Raw genomic sequence first — 18,244 nt, 5'->3', positions numbered from 1 at the left:
GTATATACTGAAGAACTGCATCTTACTCGGAGATGAGATTGTAAAGTTATCATGCAAAATGAAAAACCTTATTCAGATCAAAATTACCCTTGAAAAAATCCCAAATCATGCCCAAATTACTAGAAACTGAATCCTTGGACGTTCAGAAGCCAAGAGATAACTTCTATTGCTGCTCCTTGCATTTCATCTCCCCCTCCCCCAACAGCAGTGAGTTGAAACACAAATGTGATACAGTGGTATTATAAAGAATTTAGTATTTGACAAGAAAACTACTATTCTACCTAGTGAGTATGCAATCATTTAATAAAGAGCATGAAAACAACTGGCTAAATATTTGGAGAAAATTAAATCATAACCTCAAGCTTACACTGAAATGTGAAATCAAATTGGAGCAATTATCAATCTATTTCCAATCAGGAATGGTCTGTAACCTGGTCCAGGTAAGGAAGGCACCTCTGCTCTTTGTTCTCCTTCTCTCATCACATCAGTAAAGAACCAGAGTGGGAGAGGGTGCAGGCGCTACAACCAAACCACAGAGCCCTAGCTTCATGCAAGCAGCTGAGGGCCCGGGCTTTTGAGGTAGGTACGGAAAATCCATGGATTGATGCCTGAAGCATCTAAATGAGAAGACTCTAAAAATTTTAAGTAGCAAGAAGTGCCACTGAATAGGATCAAGATCACATTTAGGGATCCTGACCTGGTAGAAAGAAAGGTTTGATGGGGCGATATAACTGAGCACAGCAATGAGGGAAAAAAATTGTTTCACGTCTCCAACAAGTAATACCCCTCCATGACAGCCACATGTTCTCACCTGTGAATGCTATGAAGAGCTATCTGCTGCTGTAGGTGAGCAAAATTGGCTATCCCAAAATGTCTCTCTGGCTTGAGGATTAATTTCGGCTGATCGTTTTTAAGGCCCAAAAGACTCAGGAAGAACCTCTGACCTTCCCGCTAACTGCCTAAAAGAATCCAGATAGAGGACCTGTTCCAGGAAGGGAGCTGTCGCCAGAGATCACTATAGTGCGAACTAAGTGTCTAGACAGGGAGGAACCCAGAAAAGCCTGTTTGTTAAAATTCCTCTCTGGGTCCCACTGGCTGCACTGGCAGCAAACCACACACTTGACTTTCCGTCTCCAAGCCAACTGCCTTCCTGCACTCTGAACTCCAACCACCACCCCACATCCTTCTGTCTTAGCTGAAGATGGTATTTAAGGTGAGGGCTTTGACCATTTTGGTGAGTTACTCAGTTTTCCTGGGTCTCTCCCATGTATAGATGATATTAAACTTTGTTTGATTTTCTCCTATTAAGCTGTCTCATGTCAATTTAATTCTCAGACCAGCCAGAAGAACCTAGAAGGGTAGAGGAAATTTCTTCCTCCCCGACATTACAGGAGCTATCCTGGTATAGTGAAATGAGGAATAATTTCTCTAACTTCCACATTTTCCATGCTGACCAGGTATATCATTTGTCAAAAGAAAATCAAAATTATTATTAAAAAAAAGAGAAAACTAATGAAACACAACATGAAAAACCATATCTGTTCAAGTTAACTGTTAAGCTAACATCTAGATGTTTTCATCCAACATAAGCTTCATCTACCAAGGTTTCTAGCAATGAAAGAATTAACAGTTGGTAGGGAAATAACACATTTTTCTGTATTGTTAATGTTAAGGAAATTATTTTAAAAGGTTGGAAATAAACAGCAAACATATAAACCATTCATTCTGTGAGATGATTCATGCAAAATCGTTTTGTACAACATAACAGACAGAAGTTATCCTAATGTACTGAAAACGTCAAATCCTGTAAATGTGGTAAAAATAATATTTCCCTTGTCAAGGTATTTTCTTCAGTGTTGCAAGTCAGTCATCATTTGTGAATCTCATGCATCAAAACAAAGGTGACCAAATGTTTTTGCAAAAGTAATTGCACTCTAAGAACCCACTGACAATTGAAGGTACTTATTCATGTACTCACAGCTAAACAGTAATAACAAATGTTAAGAGCGCGAAGGTACAGAGAACTTAAATTCCAAAACTAAGAAACATTTAAATAGAGCAACGATTAAAAGTACACTATTCAGTATCCAACATTATTTAGCAAAGTACAAAACTTTATAAAACCTTATAAAAACTGTGGCATGTTATTTCCCCCAAACATTATGAACTCATTCTACTGGTTAGATCAAAATATCACAAGAGTTATCAGTAAAAATGGTGGAACGAGGAACTCCATAAAAGCAATGGAAAAACTGACAAAAACCGTCACAATCAACTTTCTTGGAATTTAGGAAACTAAAGCTTGCAGCAACCAGAGGAGCACTTAATCAAGAGAAACGAGAAAATTTCAGTAAGAAGAGCAAGATTTGCAGTATTTTCATTTCCCACAGGCCCATGCCCCTGCTTCTCCAGCTGAGTGGTAGCCTTGAAAATAAGACCCTGCGTTTCCAGCACTACTATCAGAGCAGAAGGGGCCTCACTGTCAAAGAGCTGTAATTATTTGTTTTCACCTGTCTGGTACAAAACAACACTTGACTCTTATCTAACTCAGAACTCAACCAGTGCTGAAGGGGCCATACTGAAAATACTTACAAGGCCGATGTTTTAGTTGCTGCTGCCTGAAGCAATGGATAGCAGTTGGACCAAACAACAGACTAACAAAAAGCTTTGGAGGAAAGGCTGGGTTATAAGATACTTTAGGGAATAAAGACTTCGAATAGCTCCGACCTGTTCCTCCCTGGGAATCTAGAAGACCACACACATGCTGTGCACGTGCTCAGGAAAGGCCAGAAAAGTTCTCACCTCTGGCTGATCTGGAGGCTGGAGAAGCAGGAAGTTAAAGCTGAGGCAGAGGTGTAAACTGCCTGGCCGGGTACGGAAGGTGTGCGCAAACACACGTACACACAGGCGCCTCTGCAAAAACTGGGCAATGTTTTTGGAACGGGGTGGTTAAGGAAACCTCTGGGCAATGGCTAGTTGATCATTAAGCCCATGGAAGAAAAACTTCAGAGGCCACACACAACAAATACTGACTTTAAAAAATTAGTTCAAAATTTAAAAATTAACTTTAAATTTGAAAAATTAGTTCAGAAAAATCACTAAACAAACAAATGACAACAAAATCAAAAGGCAAAAGGATGAGAAAAGACATTCCATGCAAATGGTAACCAAAAGAGAGCTGGGGTGGCTATACAAATATCAGAAAAAAACATACTTGAAGACAAAAATTGTTATGAGAGAGAAAGGATATCATATAATGATAAAAGGTAGACAAGGAGATTTAACAATTATAAACATACATAAACCTAAGGACAGAACCCCAAAATACATGAAGCATAAACTGACAGAATTAAAAGGAGAACTACACAATTTAACAATAATATTTGGAGACTTCAACATCCTACTTTTGATAACGGATATAAAACCTAGACAGCAGACCCAAAGGAAAGAGAAAATTTGAACAATATAAACCAAATAGACCTAACGTATCTATAGAACATGCCACCCAACAAGAGCAAGATATACATTCTTCCCCAGTGTACCGGAAACATTCTCCAGGATAGGCCATACAACAAGTCTCAATAAATTTTAAAAGATTAGAATTATACAAAGTAAGTTCTCCAACCACATGGAGTGAAATTAGAAATCAGTAACAGAAGGAAATTTGGAAAACTCACGCCAGAAATGCTTGTCTTCCTCTAATTTTGCCAACAATGTACCCTAAACATTATACTAGAAGTTCTGGCCAGGCAATTAGGCAAGAAAAAGAAATAAAAGACATCTAGATTGGAAGGAAAGAACAAAACTATATTTGCAGATGACATTACCTTCTACATAAAAAATCCTAAGGTATTCACACAAAAAAAATCTATTAGAGCTAATAAAGAGTTCTGCAAGTTTGCAGACATACAATCAATTGCACTTCTAAACACTAGCAGTGAACAATCCAAAAAATGAAACTAAGAAAACAATTCCATGTACCATAGCACAAAAAATAATATGATACTTTGGAATAAATTTAACAAAAGAAGTGTAAGACTTATAATTGGAAAACTACAAAATACTGTTGAAAGAAATTTTAAAAGACCTAAATAAGTGGAAAGGTACCATGTTCAGGAACCAGAAGACTTTATATTGTTAAGATGGCAATACTTCCCAAGTTCATCTACAAATTTAATGCAATCCCTTTTAAAATCCCAGCTAGATTTTTTTTGCAAAAACTGACAAACTAACCCTAAATTCCATATGGTAATTCAAGGGACCCAGAATAGCCAAAACAATCTTGAAACAGAAAAACCAAGTACCAAAGACTCATACTTCCAAATACAGAACTCACTACAAAGCTACAGTATACAAGCCAGCATGGTATTGCATGAGGACATATATAGATCAAGGAAGAGAATTTAGAGTCCAGAAATAAACCCATAGGTCTGTGGTCAGTTGATTTTTTTGACAAGGTTGCCAAGACCATAAAATGGAGAAAGAATGGTCTTTTCAATAAATAGTGCAAAGAAAACTGAACAACCACATGCAAAATAATGAATTAGACACATACCTCATAAAATGTACAAAAATTAACTCAAAATGGATCAAAGAATTAAATATAAGAACTAAAACTAGGAAAGGTAGATGTAAATGTTTGTGATCTTGGATTAGACAACAGTTTCTTAGACATGACACCAGAAGCAGAACGACCAAAGAGAAAACAGATAAATTGGACCTTATCTAAATTAAAAACTTTTGTGCATCAAAGGATACTCTCAAGAGGGGGAAAAGACAGTCCACAAAATGAGAGAAAATATTGCAAATTATATGTGATAAGAATGAGCCAATCAATGATGAGCCAATCAATGAATACTGGAACAATTTGAACAAATTACCTCCAAAACCTTACAAATAAGATATAGAAGCTTCCCTATGAAACTTGACTTTTTAATCAGCATCTGTAGCAGAAAATTTGCAAAACATGAATAAATTATTTCTAAAGCCTTTAGAAATCACTAAGGAACTGACAAAATGAAGCTAATGTCAAAAAAATATTTTTCATATCTCAAAATTCAAAGTGTTTACCCTGCTTTAAGAAGACATCTGTGATTGATAATGACCACACGAGCTTTACACATTCTTACCTTTAATCACTGTAAGCTTAACAGGAACAGCTAGACAACATTTTTATAGTCCACACCGAATGTACCATTTTTGAAATTTTATAACCTAGAATTACTAAGATTTTTATATCAGTGAAGGTCCATAAAGATGCTCTTTAGCAATACCGAAGTATAATTCAGTTTACCCTGGATTGCTTAGTTTAGCAGAGTCAATTCTACGTTGAAGACTGCAAATTCTGATATTTGGGAATCAGTGTCATTGTGTATTAACTGCCCCAGTCTAAGAAAACACCAGGATGAACGACAGGAGAAAGAGCACAGCCCTTGCAACTGACCACTGGCTGAGAAAACCAACATCTATGGAAAACCTTAATGAACAAATTTGTAATTAACAAATATAATGTAAGTAAAAAGATGAGCCACTAAAAACCATTTCCCCAGATCAGACAGGATGAAGCTTCTTGAATGAATAGCCTCCTCAAGTCAGTCAGATGTTAAGTGTTCTAAAACAGCAATAAAAGGCTTCAGGTTGTAACAATGACCATTCTACAAAGCCTGAATTAGCGTAATAAAAGGGGAAAATTCAAATAAGCTCCAAGAACAGCCTCAGGGAAATCAATGAAATTAGAACACTCCCTCATCACACCATACACAAAAATATACTCAAAATGGTTTAAAGACCTAAATATAAGACATGGCACCAAACAACTCCTAGACGAGAACACAGCCAAACATTTTTGAGTATAAACCACAGCAGTATATTCTCAGACCAATCTCTCAAGGCGAAAGAAATAAAAGCAAAAATAAACAAGTGGGACCTAATCAAACTTAAAAGCTTTTGCACAGCAAAGGAAACCATCGACAAAACGAAAAGACAACCTAAGGAATGGAAAAAAATATTTGCAAACGACCTGACCGACAAGGGGTTAATTTCCAAAATACACAAATGACTCATACAACTCAGTATCAAGAAAACAAACAACCCAATCAAAAAATGGGCAGAAGACCTAAACAGACACCTCTCTAAAGAAGACATACGGATGGCCAAAAAGCACACGAGAAGATGCTCAACATTGCTAATTATCAGAGAAATGCAAATCAAACCCACAGTGAGGTATCACCTCACACTGGTCAGATTGGCCATCATCAAAAAGTCTACAAATAATAAATATGCTGGAGAGGGTGTGGAGATACAGTTACCCTCCCACACTGTTTGTGGGAATGTTTAAGTTGGTGCAGCCACTGTGGAAAACAGTGTGGAGGTTCTTTAAGAAACTAAAAATAGAGCTACCGTATGATTGAGCAATTTCACTCCTGGGCATATATCCAGAAAAGACAAATACTCTAATTTGAAAAGATACATGCACCCCCAGTGTTCATAGCAGCACTGTTTACAATAGCCAAGACACGGAAACAACAACCTGTCAATCAACAGATGAATGGATAAAGAAGATGCAGTATATATATATATATATACACACATACATACATACATACATGCACACACACACACACACACACATCTATACACACAATGAAATATTTCTCAGACATAAAAAAGAATGAAATATTGCCATTTGTAGCAACATGGATGGACCTAGAGAATATCATACTAGGTGAAGTAAGTCAGACAGAGAAAGACAAATATCCCATGGTACCACTTACGTGTGGAATCTACAAAATAATACAGATGAATCTATACACAAAACAGAAACAGACACATAGACATAGAAAATAAACTTATGGTTTACCAAAAGGGAAAGGGAGAGGGGGAAGGGATAAGTTGGGAGTATGGGATTAACCGATACAGAATACTATAAATAAAACAGATAAGCAACAAAGATTTGCTGTATAACAGGGAATAGTATTCAATATCTCATAATAACCTACAATGGAAAATAACCTGAAAAAATATATATATATAACTGAATCACTTTGCTGTACACCTGAAACTAACACAATACTGTAAACCAACTAGACTTCAATAAAAAAATAAACAACTCTTTAAAATGAAGCTGAAAAATAAACAAGTTGCAAGAAAATCTTATCTTTACAAGACTATTAAATATAGTTAAGATCTGTCCACCGTCACCATCAAACCAACAAATATTGATCTTTTTCACAATCAACGATCCTGAAAGGAGAAGCGCAGAAGAAAGACATTTTACCTCTTCTAAGCTGGGGAGCGAAGAGGACGACACCGTGCGAGCCGACAGCGGGTGGAAGGGCTCTTGGCTGACAGCAGGCTGATGGCTCTGCATGTGCACAAAAGGGGTCTGCGGTGGCCTGGGCGGCAGTGGAGGTAGGCCATAGGGAAAACCCGGCCCCATCAGGCGATTCTGCTGTAAGTTGGCAAAAGTCCATGCTCCATCAGGTGCCAGGCATTTCAAGGGAGGAGGGGCGAGGTGTTCAGACGGCAACGAGAAAGGCGAATTGAACAGCTGCGGCGGCAGGCGCTGTGGAAATGCTGGGTTGCTGGCTACTTCGAGGTCTCTGCTGCTGTCACTGAAGTTGGAAAAGTGGGTACTGTGGTCTGCACCGGACGGGGGCGAGGGGACTGCTGGTGGGCTCCTGGTCTGAATTTGTCTATATTGCAAAAGTCTTGATTGAGGTGGCGGCATCTCAGCTAGTTCCCGTGTTTCACTTTGATCACGATTAGACAGTTCTCTGATTAAGTCCTGAAACCTACATAAGGACGATGAAATATGAGGAGGAGAAAACAAAAGAAAAGCTTCATCACATTAAGGAGAGCTTAATCAACTACATGTGTAATTTTTACAAACAACAGCATACTACTTAATCAGAACTAACGTTAATTCATCTCAAGAGCAGGAAGCATTAACACTCATAGGTGCTGAGCTGAAGACGCTAAATATGCCCAAGTATCTGATTTCTCTCTTTTCCCTTGGTGGTAAAAACAGCTGTCCTGGTCTTTACCATGCCTTTGGCAACTAACGGCTGTAAAAGGTCACCATAATGGTGGCTCTTATTCAGAAGGGATTAGGAAACACTTCAATGCATTCACATGACACCATAAAAACAAGTTTAGAATGAGGACTGAACACTCAAACATCTATACTTAAAAGACGGTAGAATTTCGTGCTACTAGAAAAAAACATATTGATGATAAATTTATAATTTTTAACTTTTAACCTCTAATTTAATCCTGTCCTCTTTGCATTATGACTATGAAAAAACCACGCACAGTGATGGTACGTTTCTTTCAGAAGGGCTGCAAAGCAAGAGGCCACATTAACTTACGAGCCACAGCGGGTGGTCCATGCCTAGATTTTCAGAAGAGTTACTTCTCAAAAGATGCTCTATATTTTAGAGTCAATCGACAGAACTGTGGAGCAATGTACCTAGAAGGCCGGCATCCAATTTCTTTGGGACAATATTCCAGTCTGAGGCTAAAAGGACACCACTCAAGAAGGACAACAGTAGGGGCTCGTGTCAGTCTGCTGGGATACCTTGAGTCAGCTGTTTCTGCTTCATCTTCGGCGCTGCTGGGGAGCTTCCAGTCTGCTCTCACTGGTGGCTGATGTAATCCAATGGGCGGCTGGGGAAGATGCTGGAGGTGAGGGTGAGGGTGAGGATGGTGATGGTGTGGGTAAGGAACACTGCCCTGGCTGAGATAGGCGTGATGCTCACTCCACTGCTGTAACCGCACCTGCTGCTGCCGTAATGCTTCCAGAGCCACACTCCCATGCACACGATCTGTAGAAACATTGGTGCGAAGTTTATGTTTTCAGCATTTAGGGTTTCAAGTTAATTCTTTCAAGAGTTTTTACAACCAGATATTCTCCAGAAAGAAACGGCTACAATTTGAGTTTTGGAGAAAGCATATGTTTTCTTAACTTGCCAGTAACTCAAGTTATGGTGATGATGATGGTTCTTCCTTACCTACATTACGACATAACCTGACATCAGCTGGATGCTTAGTATTATATAGCATTTGGAACTAGATTCTGATTACCACACTAACTGATTGATTCTTTTGCTGGCGTTATTTGAAGAAATGAACCAATCCTGACTCAAGAAATATTGTACAGCAATGTCATCTGAGTAAATCATCTCTGAGTTTGTCACATCCAGCAGCGATCAGAGAACTCACCGAAAGCCTCTCCTACAGGCAGTCCTGGGGGGTTCTCGTCAGTGAAGTTATTCAGATGTGAAGGAAGAATGGGGCCGGGCTGCGCAATGGCTCGCAGAGGACTGTGGCCCCCCTGCAGCATGGGAGGGGGCTGCTGCTCAGGAAGTGCAGCCTCTGCAGGAGGGGACTGTGGTCGATGAGAAACCGGAGTATTAAAAAAAGCACTGTTGGGGCCTGCCTGACAGGCAGCAGAGAGCTGAGGCGGCGGCTGGCCCAGCGGATTCTGCTGCGGGACTCCCTGATTCGGGGGGGGCGGCATTTGATTTGGTTGTTCAGGCAAATTATTCTGCTGCTGATGTGACAAGGCGTGCGGCTGTGGAATTGCAAACGGCGGTCTTGGCAGCTGGGGAAGTGGATGAAAATGGCGACTGGGGACTGCATACTGCGCATGGGGAGCAGGAACAGGGAGATTTATGTGTCTTGGGTTGAGATTGTCTTTGCGATGAAATTTGGGATAAACAACACCAGGACGTGATTCAGGACTTCTGTTCTGTGGATTTGATTCCAAATCCATCTAAAAAAAAGAAGAAGGATTTTTTAGCTGAGGAAGATCTAAGTCCTGTGGTTCACCACCTTTTCCCACCCCTAGCACATCTAAAAGATATGATCCATTCTTATCTGTAATAGCAGGAGCGCTGGGGGCCCAATAAATCACTTTCTGACAATCAAACGAGGGAATATTCTTTAAATTAGGAACGATGAAACAGAAAAAAACCCACATATTAAATGTGAGTCACAAGGAAAGATACTACTATTTTATTAGCATATCCACTTTAATGCCTTTAAAAACATTATTTTCACACTTTCTTCCTTGGAAAGATAACCATTTACTTCCTTCTGATATAAATCATTAAAATGTGTTCTTTCCTTCTGATTTTATTGTTTTTATACATCTCTTCCTCAAACGTATCTATATTAATATAAAAAAAGTCTCAGTCTAAATAACTTTGAAGTGAACAACAAAAAAAGTACTATATCACCTCTGCATTAAAAGCTTGGCTGTCAATTTTTGCCATTATTCCTTCAACAAACACTTACTGAGGGCCTACCAGTGCCTGGGGCTGGAGATAAAAAAACAGACTCAGTCTGTACCCCCAGGAGTGCAGAGCGGGGGTTGGCAAACTACGACCCCCAGGCCACTTCCAGTCCACCGGATTTCTGTGCATAAAGTGTTACTGGAACACAGCCACAGTTGTGCAAGTTGACACACTGTCTACGGCTGCTTCCTCACTACAATGGCAGAGGTGAGCGGCTGCAACAGAAACCACACGGCCCACAAGGCCTGAAAATTTAGTATCGGGCCTTTCACAAAACAAGTCTGCTAAGCTCTAAGCTCTGGCTTAGAGTCCAGTAGAGGATACCAACGTGTAAACATAACATTAGAGGTGTTGTAAGAGGACGTGAGATGACATCCTGGAGCCTGAGAAAATTAAAGGTGACTTCATGGAGATAATGATAATCTTGCATAAAAAGCTGGAGTTTTTTAATCTAGTATGAGGGAAGCACATACTAGATAAAGGTAACAGCTTATACACCGAAGCAGATTTGAGACGAGAAGTTCTGTGCACACAGAGCTACAACGGGACTTACATGCGAATCTTCCCCTTCTTGAAATCAGATGAAACTGCAGAAGCCCAATTACACGAGACCCTGAATGAGTCAATACTGAGAATAAACATGTTCTTAATCCTGTAAACTGTGGCAAGCTACCAAAGGTTTTTAAGCTAGGGAGTGCTGTCATCCTTCTGAAACACAAGTCTGATCTTAAGTGACATGAAACTGACCACTCTCAAGAAGACAGAACAAGCAGTTTGTTCCTGCATTGAAGCTGGGGTAACCCAGCAACCAAGCTATTGCCACAGATGGCTGTGATGTGCCAGTCATGCCCCAAGAGCATCCTCATGTCTAGCTCAAATGGACCAAGGTTAAATCTGGCCAATAAGACCCTGAAGACTACTGGGTATGTATAAATTATCTCAGAAATGAAATGAGATGGATGGTAACTCTGCAGCTCCCAGGCAGCTGCAATGCCTGCTCTTCAACTGTCTCAGAACCTGATTAAGGCTCTTTATCAACAAACATTTTCCCCTATAAATCTTCATCTTTTTAATGACTGAAGCGACATTTCAGCTGAGATACACCTTTCTCCAGAAGATACTGTTGACAGGCACACGCTGATTGCATGAGGGTGACCATGATTAGATGTCAAGGTTGTGTCTGTGGATAAGCTGATGTTTCAATTGCCTTCTTCACTTCTGACTTTGAGCTGGACAAGAAGCTGGGCCAGTGTCGCAGAAATTTAGATCAAGACTGTGCTCCTCTACGATACTACAACAGGCTAAGCAGGGGAGATGACTGTAAAGTCTGAAGGAGTCTGACTCTAATATTATCAGAATTAGATTCTCCTCTATTGCTTTCCTCTTAATCCTGAGTCAAGGAGAGCTAGGACATTTTCCCCCTAGGCCCCAGGACGAAGCATCAGGGTGGAAAAGAAAATGAAACATGTCTATCAGGTTGCCTAGTCCCCTAACAGGGAAAGACCACAACAGAAAATTTTAAAGAAGGACGTGAGAGACGTTTGGCTGTCTTGGCTTCAGCTGCTCTGACAGCACCTAAGACTCTCCCGCTTGGGTCTGTCCTACCCCTAACCCTGGCCCTCTGACTACCGGTGCTGCTGCTGTACCGCCCCCCACGCCCTCTGCTTTCTCTCTGCACCCGTTCCCAAACACACAGGACGCCTACTCTCACTGCTGCTTCCCTCTTACTCTATCAGCAAGCTCCCCTGGCTGCCTAATTGGCACTGCAGCTCCTCCAGTGGGTACTGAGCCCTTCCAGTTGTATAAACTGTGGGTCAGGGCTGCTTCTGAGGCATAAGTACCTGAATACAGAGAACAGTTGCTTAAAGCCAGCCTGAGGCTTTACAGATTCGGAAGTCACCATCAGGGAGCAAGTAATGGAAATTGTGGAATTGGACTAGTTTATGGTAAGAAAGCACAGAATGCAGAGAGAGCTATACGGGACCATGACAGAACCCTGGGAAACCCCAACTTAAGGCCTAGGGACAGATGGGAAGGGGTGGACAGGAAATTATAAAAGAGACAGAAGATCATGTAGAAAGAGTTGTGATAAGTAGAAATGTGTGTCAAAGAAACCAAAAGAAACAAGATGGTCAAGAAGAAAGAGGTAGAAAATAGTGCCAAATACCAAAGAAAAGTCAAGTAAGGCTACAACTGCAGCATGTTCATAAGATGTGGTCACTTTGAGTTCTGTTTTGTTTTGTTTTGTTTCCTTTGGCTGCACCACTTGCAGGATCTTAGTTCCCTAACCAGGGATCGAACCCAGGCCCACGGCAGGGAAAGTGCGGAGTCCTAACCACTGGACCGCCGGGGAAGTCCCTGGTCACTTTGAGCTCAACAGTTTCAGTGAAATGTTAAGGCCTAATGCTAGTCTGTGTTGGTTAAGGGACAAATAAGAGATGAGGGGAAAAAGGAGAAATTAGGCAGTAGCTATATAAAGGAAATAAAGGCCAAATAAAGTATCTTTTATAAAAACAGTCTATCAATCAATTTACTTACAGGCTGAGGAGGAAGAACGAGTAGCTGGAAAGAATCTGAAGATAAATGAAGAGAAGGGACAAGTTCTGTGAGGTGACCAGAAGAGGAGAGATAAGTCTTAATGGAAACTCTTCCTCTGAGATCGGTGATATAGAAGGATGTTCAAGGACACAGGAAAAGTGTGAGGACTAAAGTTCTGAGTTAAGAGCGTGAAATCCTGATGAATTTCACTCTAAGGCAAGGTCATCCCCTGATCGTAAGAATAACAGGTAGAAGGTAAGCAGGCATCAGAAGAGCTGCTGAGAAAACTGGGCAAAGGGAGCCAGGCACGTACAAAAGAAATGGGGAGGCACCCCACAGGTTCCCTGAGATCAGAAAGCATGAGTTTCCAGTGGCACTAGTTCAACCAATGATTTGATTTTCCCTCACTGGTTCACGAGCACAGAAGCAGAAAAAGCAGATGAACAAACAGGTTAAGAGTTAAGGATGCACACAGCAGGTGTGACGAGAGGACAAGGTGAGGGACTTGAGGAAGTTAAGTCTTCCTTTCACACTATAACAGCTCTTCCCAATCTGAGATAATTGTTAGTAACACATCTATAGCTGTGTCTTCATTTATTACTTTATCATTGGAAGTCTCTGAATTCAAGTCTATTGCTAAATAACACAATTTGAAAAAAGTATTCTGATAAATAAAATAGTGTAGACAAAGAAAAGGTGGAGGGAGAGAGTGCAACATGACCCACCAGATCCTCATGAAACAACACACATAAAAGATATACATAAAAAGGTAGATAATTTTCTTTAAAATACCAGGATTCCAAGATGATCGATCAAACTAACTCCATCAGAACAATGCATTCCCTAAAGGTAAGCCACATACCTGCTTTGATTCTGTAGGCTTTTTCTCTGGTGTCCGAATCTTATTAATTTCAGGTCCAGGATTATTTGTATCACTTTTACCTAAGAAAATATTTCAAAATTCTTATAAATTGTCTTCAGTAGATGTTACAAAATGCCAATGACTATCCAATATTAGACAAAGAAGCAGAATATTTTAAACATTTTCCAACAATTATTAATTATTACTGCTTGGGTTTTGTTCTTACATCTTCAGAGCTGCAATTTCTCTGCAAGAAAGAAAATTTATAAATGAAGCAAATCTCTCTGACAAGGCAAAAACTTAATAAGGGAATAAGCTTAAAATATCAACTAACTCCAAAGATAACTGCCCATTCTCCAGGAATTTACAGCCTCATTTTCTTAAACTAGACGTAGAAAAGGCCTATTTATAAAGGTTTACTACTTTGGCCATTTACGAATGCAAAAATCCAAATAATGCGTCAATGTAATTTAGTAAAGGAATCTAAACTAAATAAAGATATTCTGAAAAGAATGCAGTTATACTTTTAAAAGTAATAGGTATCAAACTAAATATAAGTGGATGACAAACATTAAAGGAAGCAATATTAAGGTTAAAAAAATCACAATTATAATAGACAATGCTAGTTCCCGCATGTGAAAGGCTTTTAATCTATAAGAACTAACGACTGGATATTTTAAATCCCTTTAAAGAATCCTTAATTTGGGTTCTTCCTTGAAAACATTCTTTTAAGAATGCCACTGGAACCTTGTGCCAGAATAGCCTTACTACTCAACTTTAAGAAATGAAAACTACAATGTCTGAGATGAAAAATACACTGGATGCAATTAGCAGATGTTTAGACACTGCAGAAGAAAAACTTGGTGAACTTGAAGGCATAGCAATAGAAACAATGCAAGGTGAAACACAAAAAGAAAAAAGAATTTTTTAAAAGATGAAAAGAGCATCTGTGAACTGTGGGGTAACTTTAAGAAGCATAATAAATGGGTAGTTGGAATTCCTGAAGAGAAAAAGAGGTGAGGCAGAAACAACTTCTGAATAAAGGTCAAAAATTACCAAATTGATGAAAACTGTAAACCCACAGATACAAGAAGCTCAACAAACCGCAAACACAAGAATCATGAAGAAAACTACACCAAGGAATATCATTTCATCATAAACAAATTACTAAAACCAGTATAAAAATAAGTTCTTAAAAGCAGTCAGAGAAAAAAAAGACATGTTATATGCAGAAAAGCAAAGATAAGGATGACATCAGATTTCTCACTAAAAATAATGTAAGCAAGAAAACAGTAGAGTAACATCATTAAAATACTGAAAGATAAAAACTATCAACCAAGACTCTATACGCTGTAAATAAAAACATTTTCAGACATACAAATGCTGAAAGAATTCACTGCCAGCAGACCTGAACTACAAGGAATGTTAAAAGAAGTCCTTCAGGCAGAAGAAAAATTACTGAAATAGAAACATGAATATACAGAAAGAAATCAAGATTACCAGAAGTACTAACTACATGGATAGATATAAAAGACTATTTTTCTTATTATTTAAAACTCTTCAAAAAGATACTTGCCTCTTTAAATGAAAATAACAATGGTTGAGGCTTATAACATAGGAAAAGTAAAATAAATGCATGATAACAACAGATAAAGACCAGAAGAGGAAAACCTGAAATACTCTGAGGTTCCTTTTCTGTACCTGAGTGGTAAAACATAAACGGGAAAGTAAACAGTGTTAAGTTAAAGAACTCTCAGAACGGGAGAAACTATTTACAAAGGAAGCAACCAACAAAGGATTAATCTCCGAAATATACAAGCATCTCAGTATCAAAAAAACAAACAACTCAATCCAAAAATGGGCAGAAGACCTAAACAGACATTTCTCCAAAAAAGACACACAGATTGCTAACAAACACATGAAAGGACGCTCAACATCACTAATCATTAGAGAAATGCAAATCAAAACTACAATGAGGTATCACCTCACACTGGTCAGAATGGCCATCAGCAAAAAATCTACAACAATAAATGCTGGAGAGGGTGTGGAGAAACATACACTGTTGATGGGAATGTAAATTGATACAGCCACTATGGAGAACAGTATGGAGGTTCCTTAAAGAACTAAAATAGAATTACCATAGGACCCAGCAATCCACTACTGGGCATATACCCTGAGAAAACCATAATTCAAAAAGAGTCATGTACCACAATGTTCATTGCAGCACTAATTACAATAGCCAGGACATGGAAGCAACCTAAGTGTCCAACGACAGATGAATGGATAAAGAAGATGTGGCACATATATACAATGGAGTATTACTCAGTCATAGAAGGAAACGAAACTGAGTTATTTGTACTGAGGTGGATGGACCTAGAGTGTGTCATACAGAGTGAAGTAAGTCAGAAAGAGAAAAACAAATACCGTATGCTAACACAAATATATGGAATCTAAAAAAAAAAAAGAAAAAAAAAGGTTCTGATGAACCTAGGGGTAGGACAGGAATAAAGATGCAGGCATAGAGAATGGACTTGAGGACACGGGGAGGGGGAAGGGTAAGCTGGGATGAAGTGAGAGAGTGGCATGGACATATATACACTACCAAATGTAAAACAGATAGCTAGTGGGAAGCAGCCGCATAGCACAGGGAGATCAGCTCGGTGCTTTGTGACCACCTAGAGGGGTGGGATAGGGAGGGTGGGAGGGAGACGCAAGATGGAGGGGATACGGGGATATATGTATATGTATAGCTGATTCACTTTGTCATACAGCAGAAACTAACACACCATTGTAAAGCAATTATACTCCGATAAAGATGTTTAAAAAAAAAAAGATACCCCACATCCAAAGACAAAGGAGACGCCGCAATGAGACAGTTGGAGGGGTGCAATCACAATAAAATCAAATCCCATGACCACTGGGTGGGTGACTCACAAACTGGAGAACATTTACACCACAGAAGTCCATCCACTGGAGTGAAGGTTCTGAGCCCCACGTCAGGCTTCCCAAACTGGGGGTCCGGCAATGGGAGGAGGAATTCCTAGAGAATCAGGCTTTGAAGCCTAGTGGGCTTTGACTGCAAGACTTCGACAGGACTAGGGGAAAGAGAGACTCCACACTTGGAGGGCACACACAAAGCAGTATGTGCATCGGGACCCAGGGGAAGGAGCAGTGACCCCATAGGAGACTGAACCAGACCTACCTGTTAGTGTTGGAGGGTCTCCTGCAGAGGCAGGGGGTGGCTATGGCTCACCGTGGGGACAAGGACACTGGCAGCAGAAGTTCTGGGAAGTACTCCTTGGCATGAGCCCTCCCAGAGTCCACCATTAGCCCTACCAAAGAGCCAGTAGGCTCCAGTGCTGGGTCGCCTCAGGCTAAACAAGCAACAGGGAGGGAACCCAACCCCATCCATCAGCAGACAAGTGGATTAAAGTTTTACTGAGCTCTGCCCAACAAAGCAACACCCAGCTCTACCCACCACCAGTCTCTCCCATCAGGAAGCTTGCACAAGCCTCTTAGATAGCCTCATCCACCAGAGGGCAGACAGCAGAAGCAAGAAGAACTACAACTCTGTAACCTGTGGAGGGAAAATCATATTCGCAGAAAGACAGACAAAATGAAAAGGCAGAGGACTATGTACCAGATGAAGAAACAAGATAAAACCCCAGAAAAACAACTAAATGAAGTGGAGATAGGCAACCTTCCAGAAAAAGAATTCAGAATAATGATAGTGACGATGATCCAGGACCTCGGAAAAAGAATGGAGGCAAAGATCAAGAAGATGTAAGAAATGTTTAACAAAGACCTGGAAGAATTAAAGAACAAACAAACAGAGATGAACAATACAATAACTGAAATGAAAACTACAAGGAATCAATAGCAGAATAACTGAGGCAGAAGAACGGATAAGTGACCTGGAAGACAGAATTGTGGAATTCACTGCCATGCAAGAGAATAAAGAAAAAAAGAATGAAAAGAAATGAAGACAGCCAGAGACCTCTGGGACAACATTAAACACAACAACATTCCCATTATAGGGGTCCCAGAAGGAGAAGAGAGAGAGAAAGGACCCGAAAAAATATCTGAAGAGATTACAGTTGAAAACTTCCCTAACATGGTAAAGGAAACAGCCACCCAAGTCCAGGAAGCGCAAAGAGTCCCAGCCAGGATAAACCCAAGGAGAAACACAACGAGATACATAGTAATAAAATTGACAAAAATTAAAGACAAAGAAAAATTATTGAAAGCAACAAGGGAAAAACGACCAATAACATACAAGGGAACTCCCATGAGGTTAACACCTGATTTCTCAGCAGAAACTCTACAACCCAGAAAGGAGTGGCATGATGTATTTAAAGTGATCAAAGGGAAGAACCTACAACCAAGGTTACTCTACAGGGCAAGGATCTCATTCAGATTTGATGGAGAAATCAAAAGCTTTATAGACAAGCAAAAGCTAAGAGAATTCAGCACCAACAAACCAGCTCTACAACAAACGCTAAAGGAACTTCTCTAAGTGGGAAACACAAGAGAAGAAAAGGACCTA

The 18,244-nt window shown here is 39.9% G+C and overlaps 1 protein-coding gene across 7 annotated transcripts in view; it reads right to left on the bottom strand.

The window, feature by feature from the left end:
- Positions 1-18,244, bottom strand: part of HELZ (helicase with zinc finger) — a 155,838-nt gene that overhangs the window by 27,280 nt on the left and 110,314 nt on the right. For all 7 annotated transcript variants that reach the window (XM_059998655.1, XM_059998652.1, XM_059998654.1 and 4 more), the window contains 4 exons: positions 13,699-13,778; positions 9,223-9,775; positions 8,579-8,825; positions 7,277-7,793 (listed from right to left, as the gene is read on the bottom strand). In XM_059998655.1, the coding sequence (XP_059854638.1) occupies positions 7,277-7,793; positions 8,579-8,825; positions 9,223-9,775; positions 13,699-13,778 (1,397 nt within the window). The remainder of the gene's footprint in view (positions 1-7,276; positions 7,794-8,578; positions 8,826-9,222; positions 9,776-13,698; positions 13,779-18,244) is intronic.

Source organism: Delphinus delphis, chromosome 19 (genome assembly GCF_949987515.2).
Source record: "Delphinus delphis chromosome 19, mDelDel1.2, whole genome shotgun sequence".
Classification (NCBI taxonomy): domain Eukaryota; kingdom Metazoa; phylum Chordata; class Mammalia; order Artiodactyla; family Delphinidae; genus Delphinus; species Delphinus delphis.
This window is presented reverse-complemented; position numbering and strand designations above follow the sequence as displayed.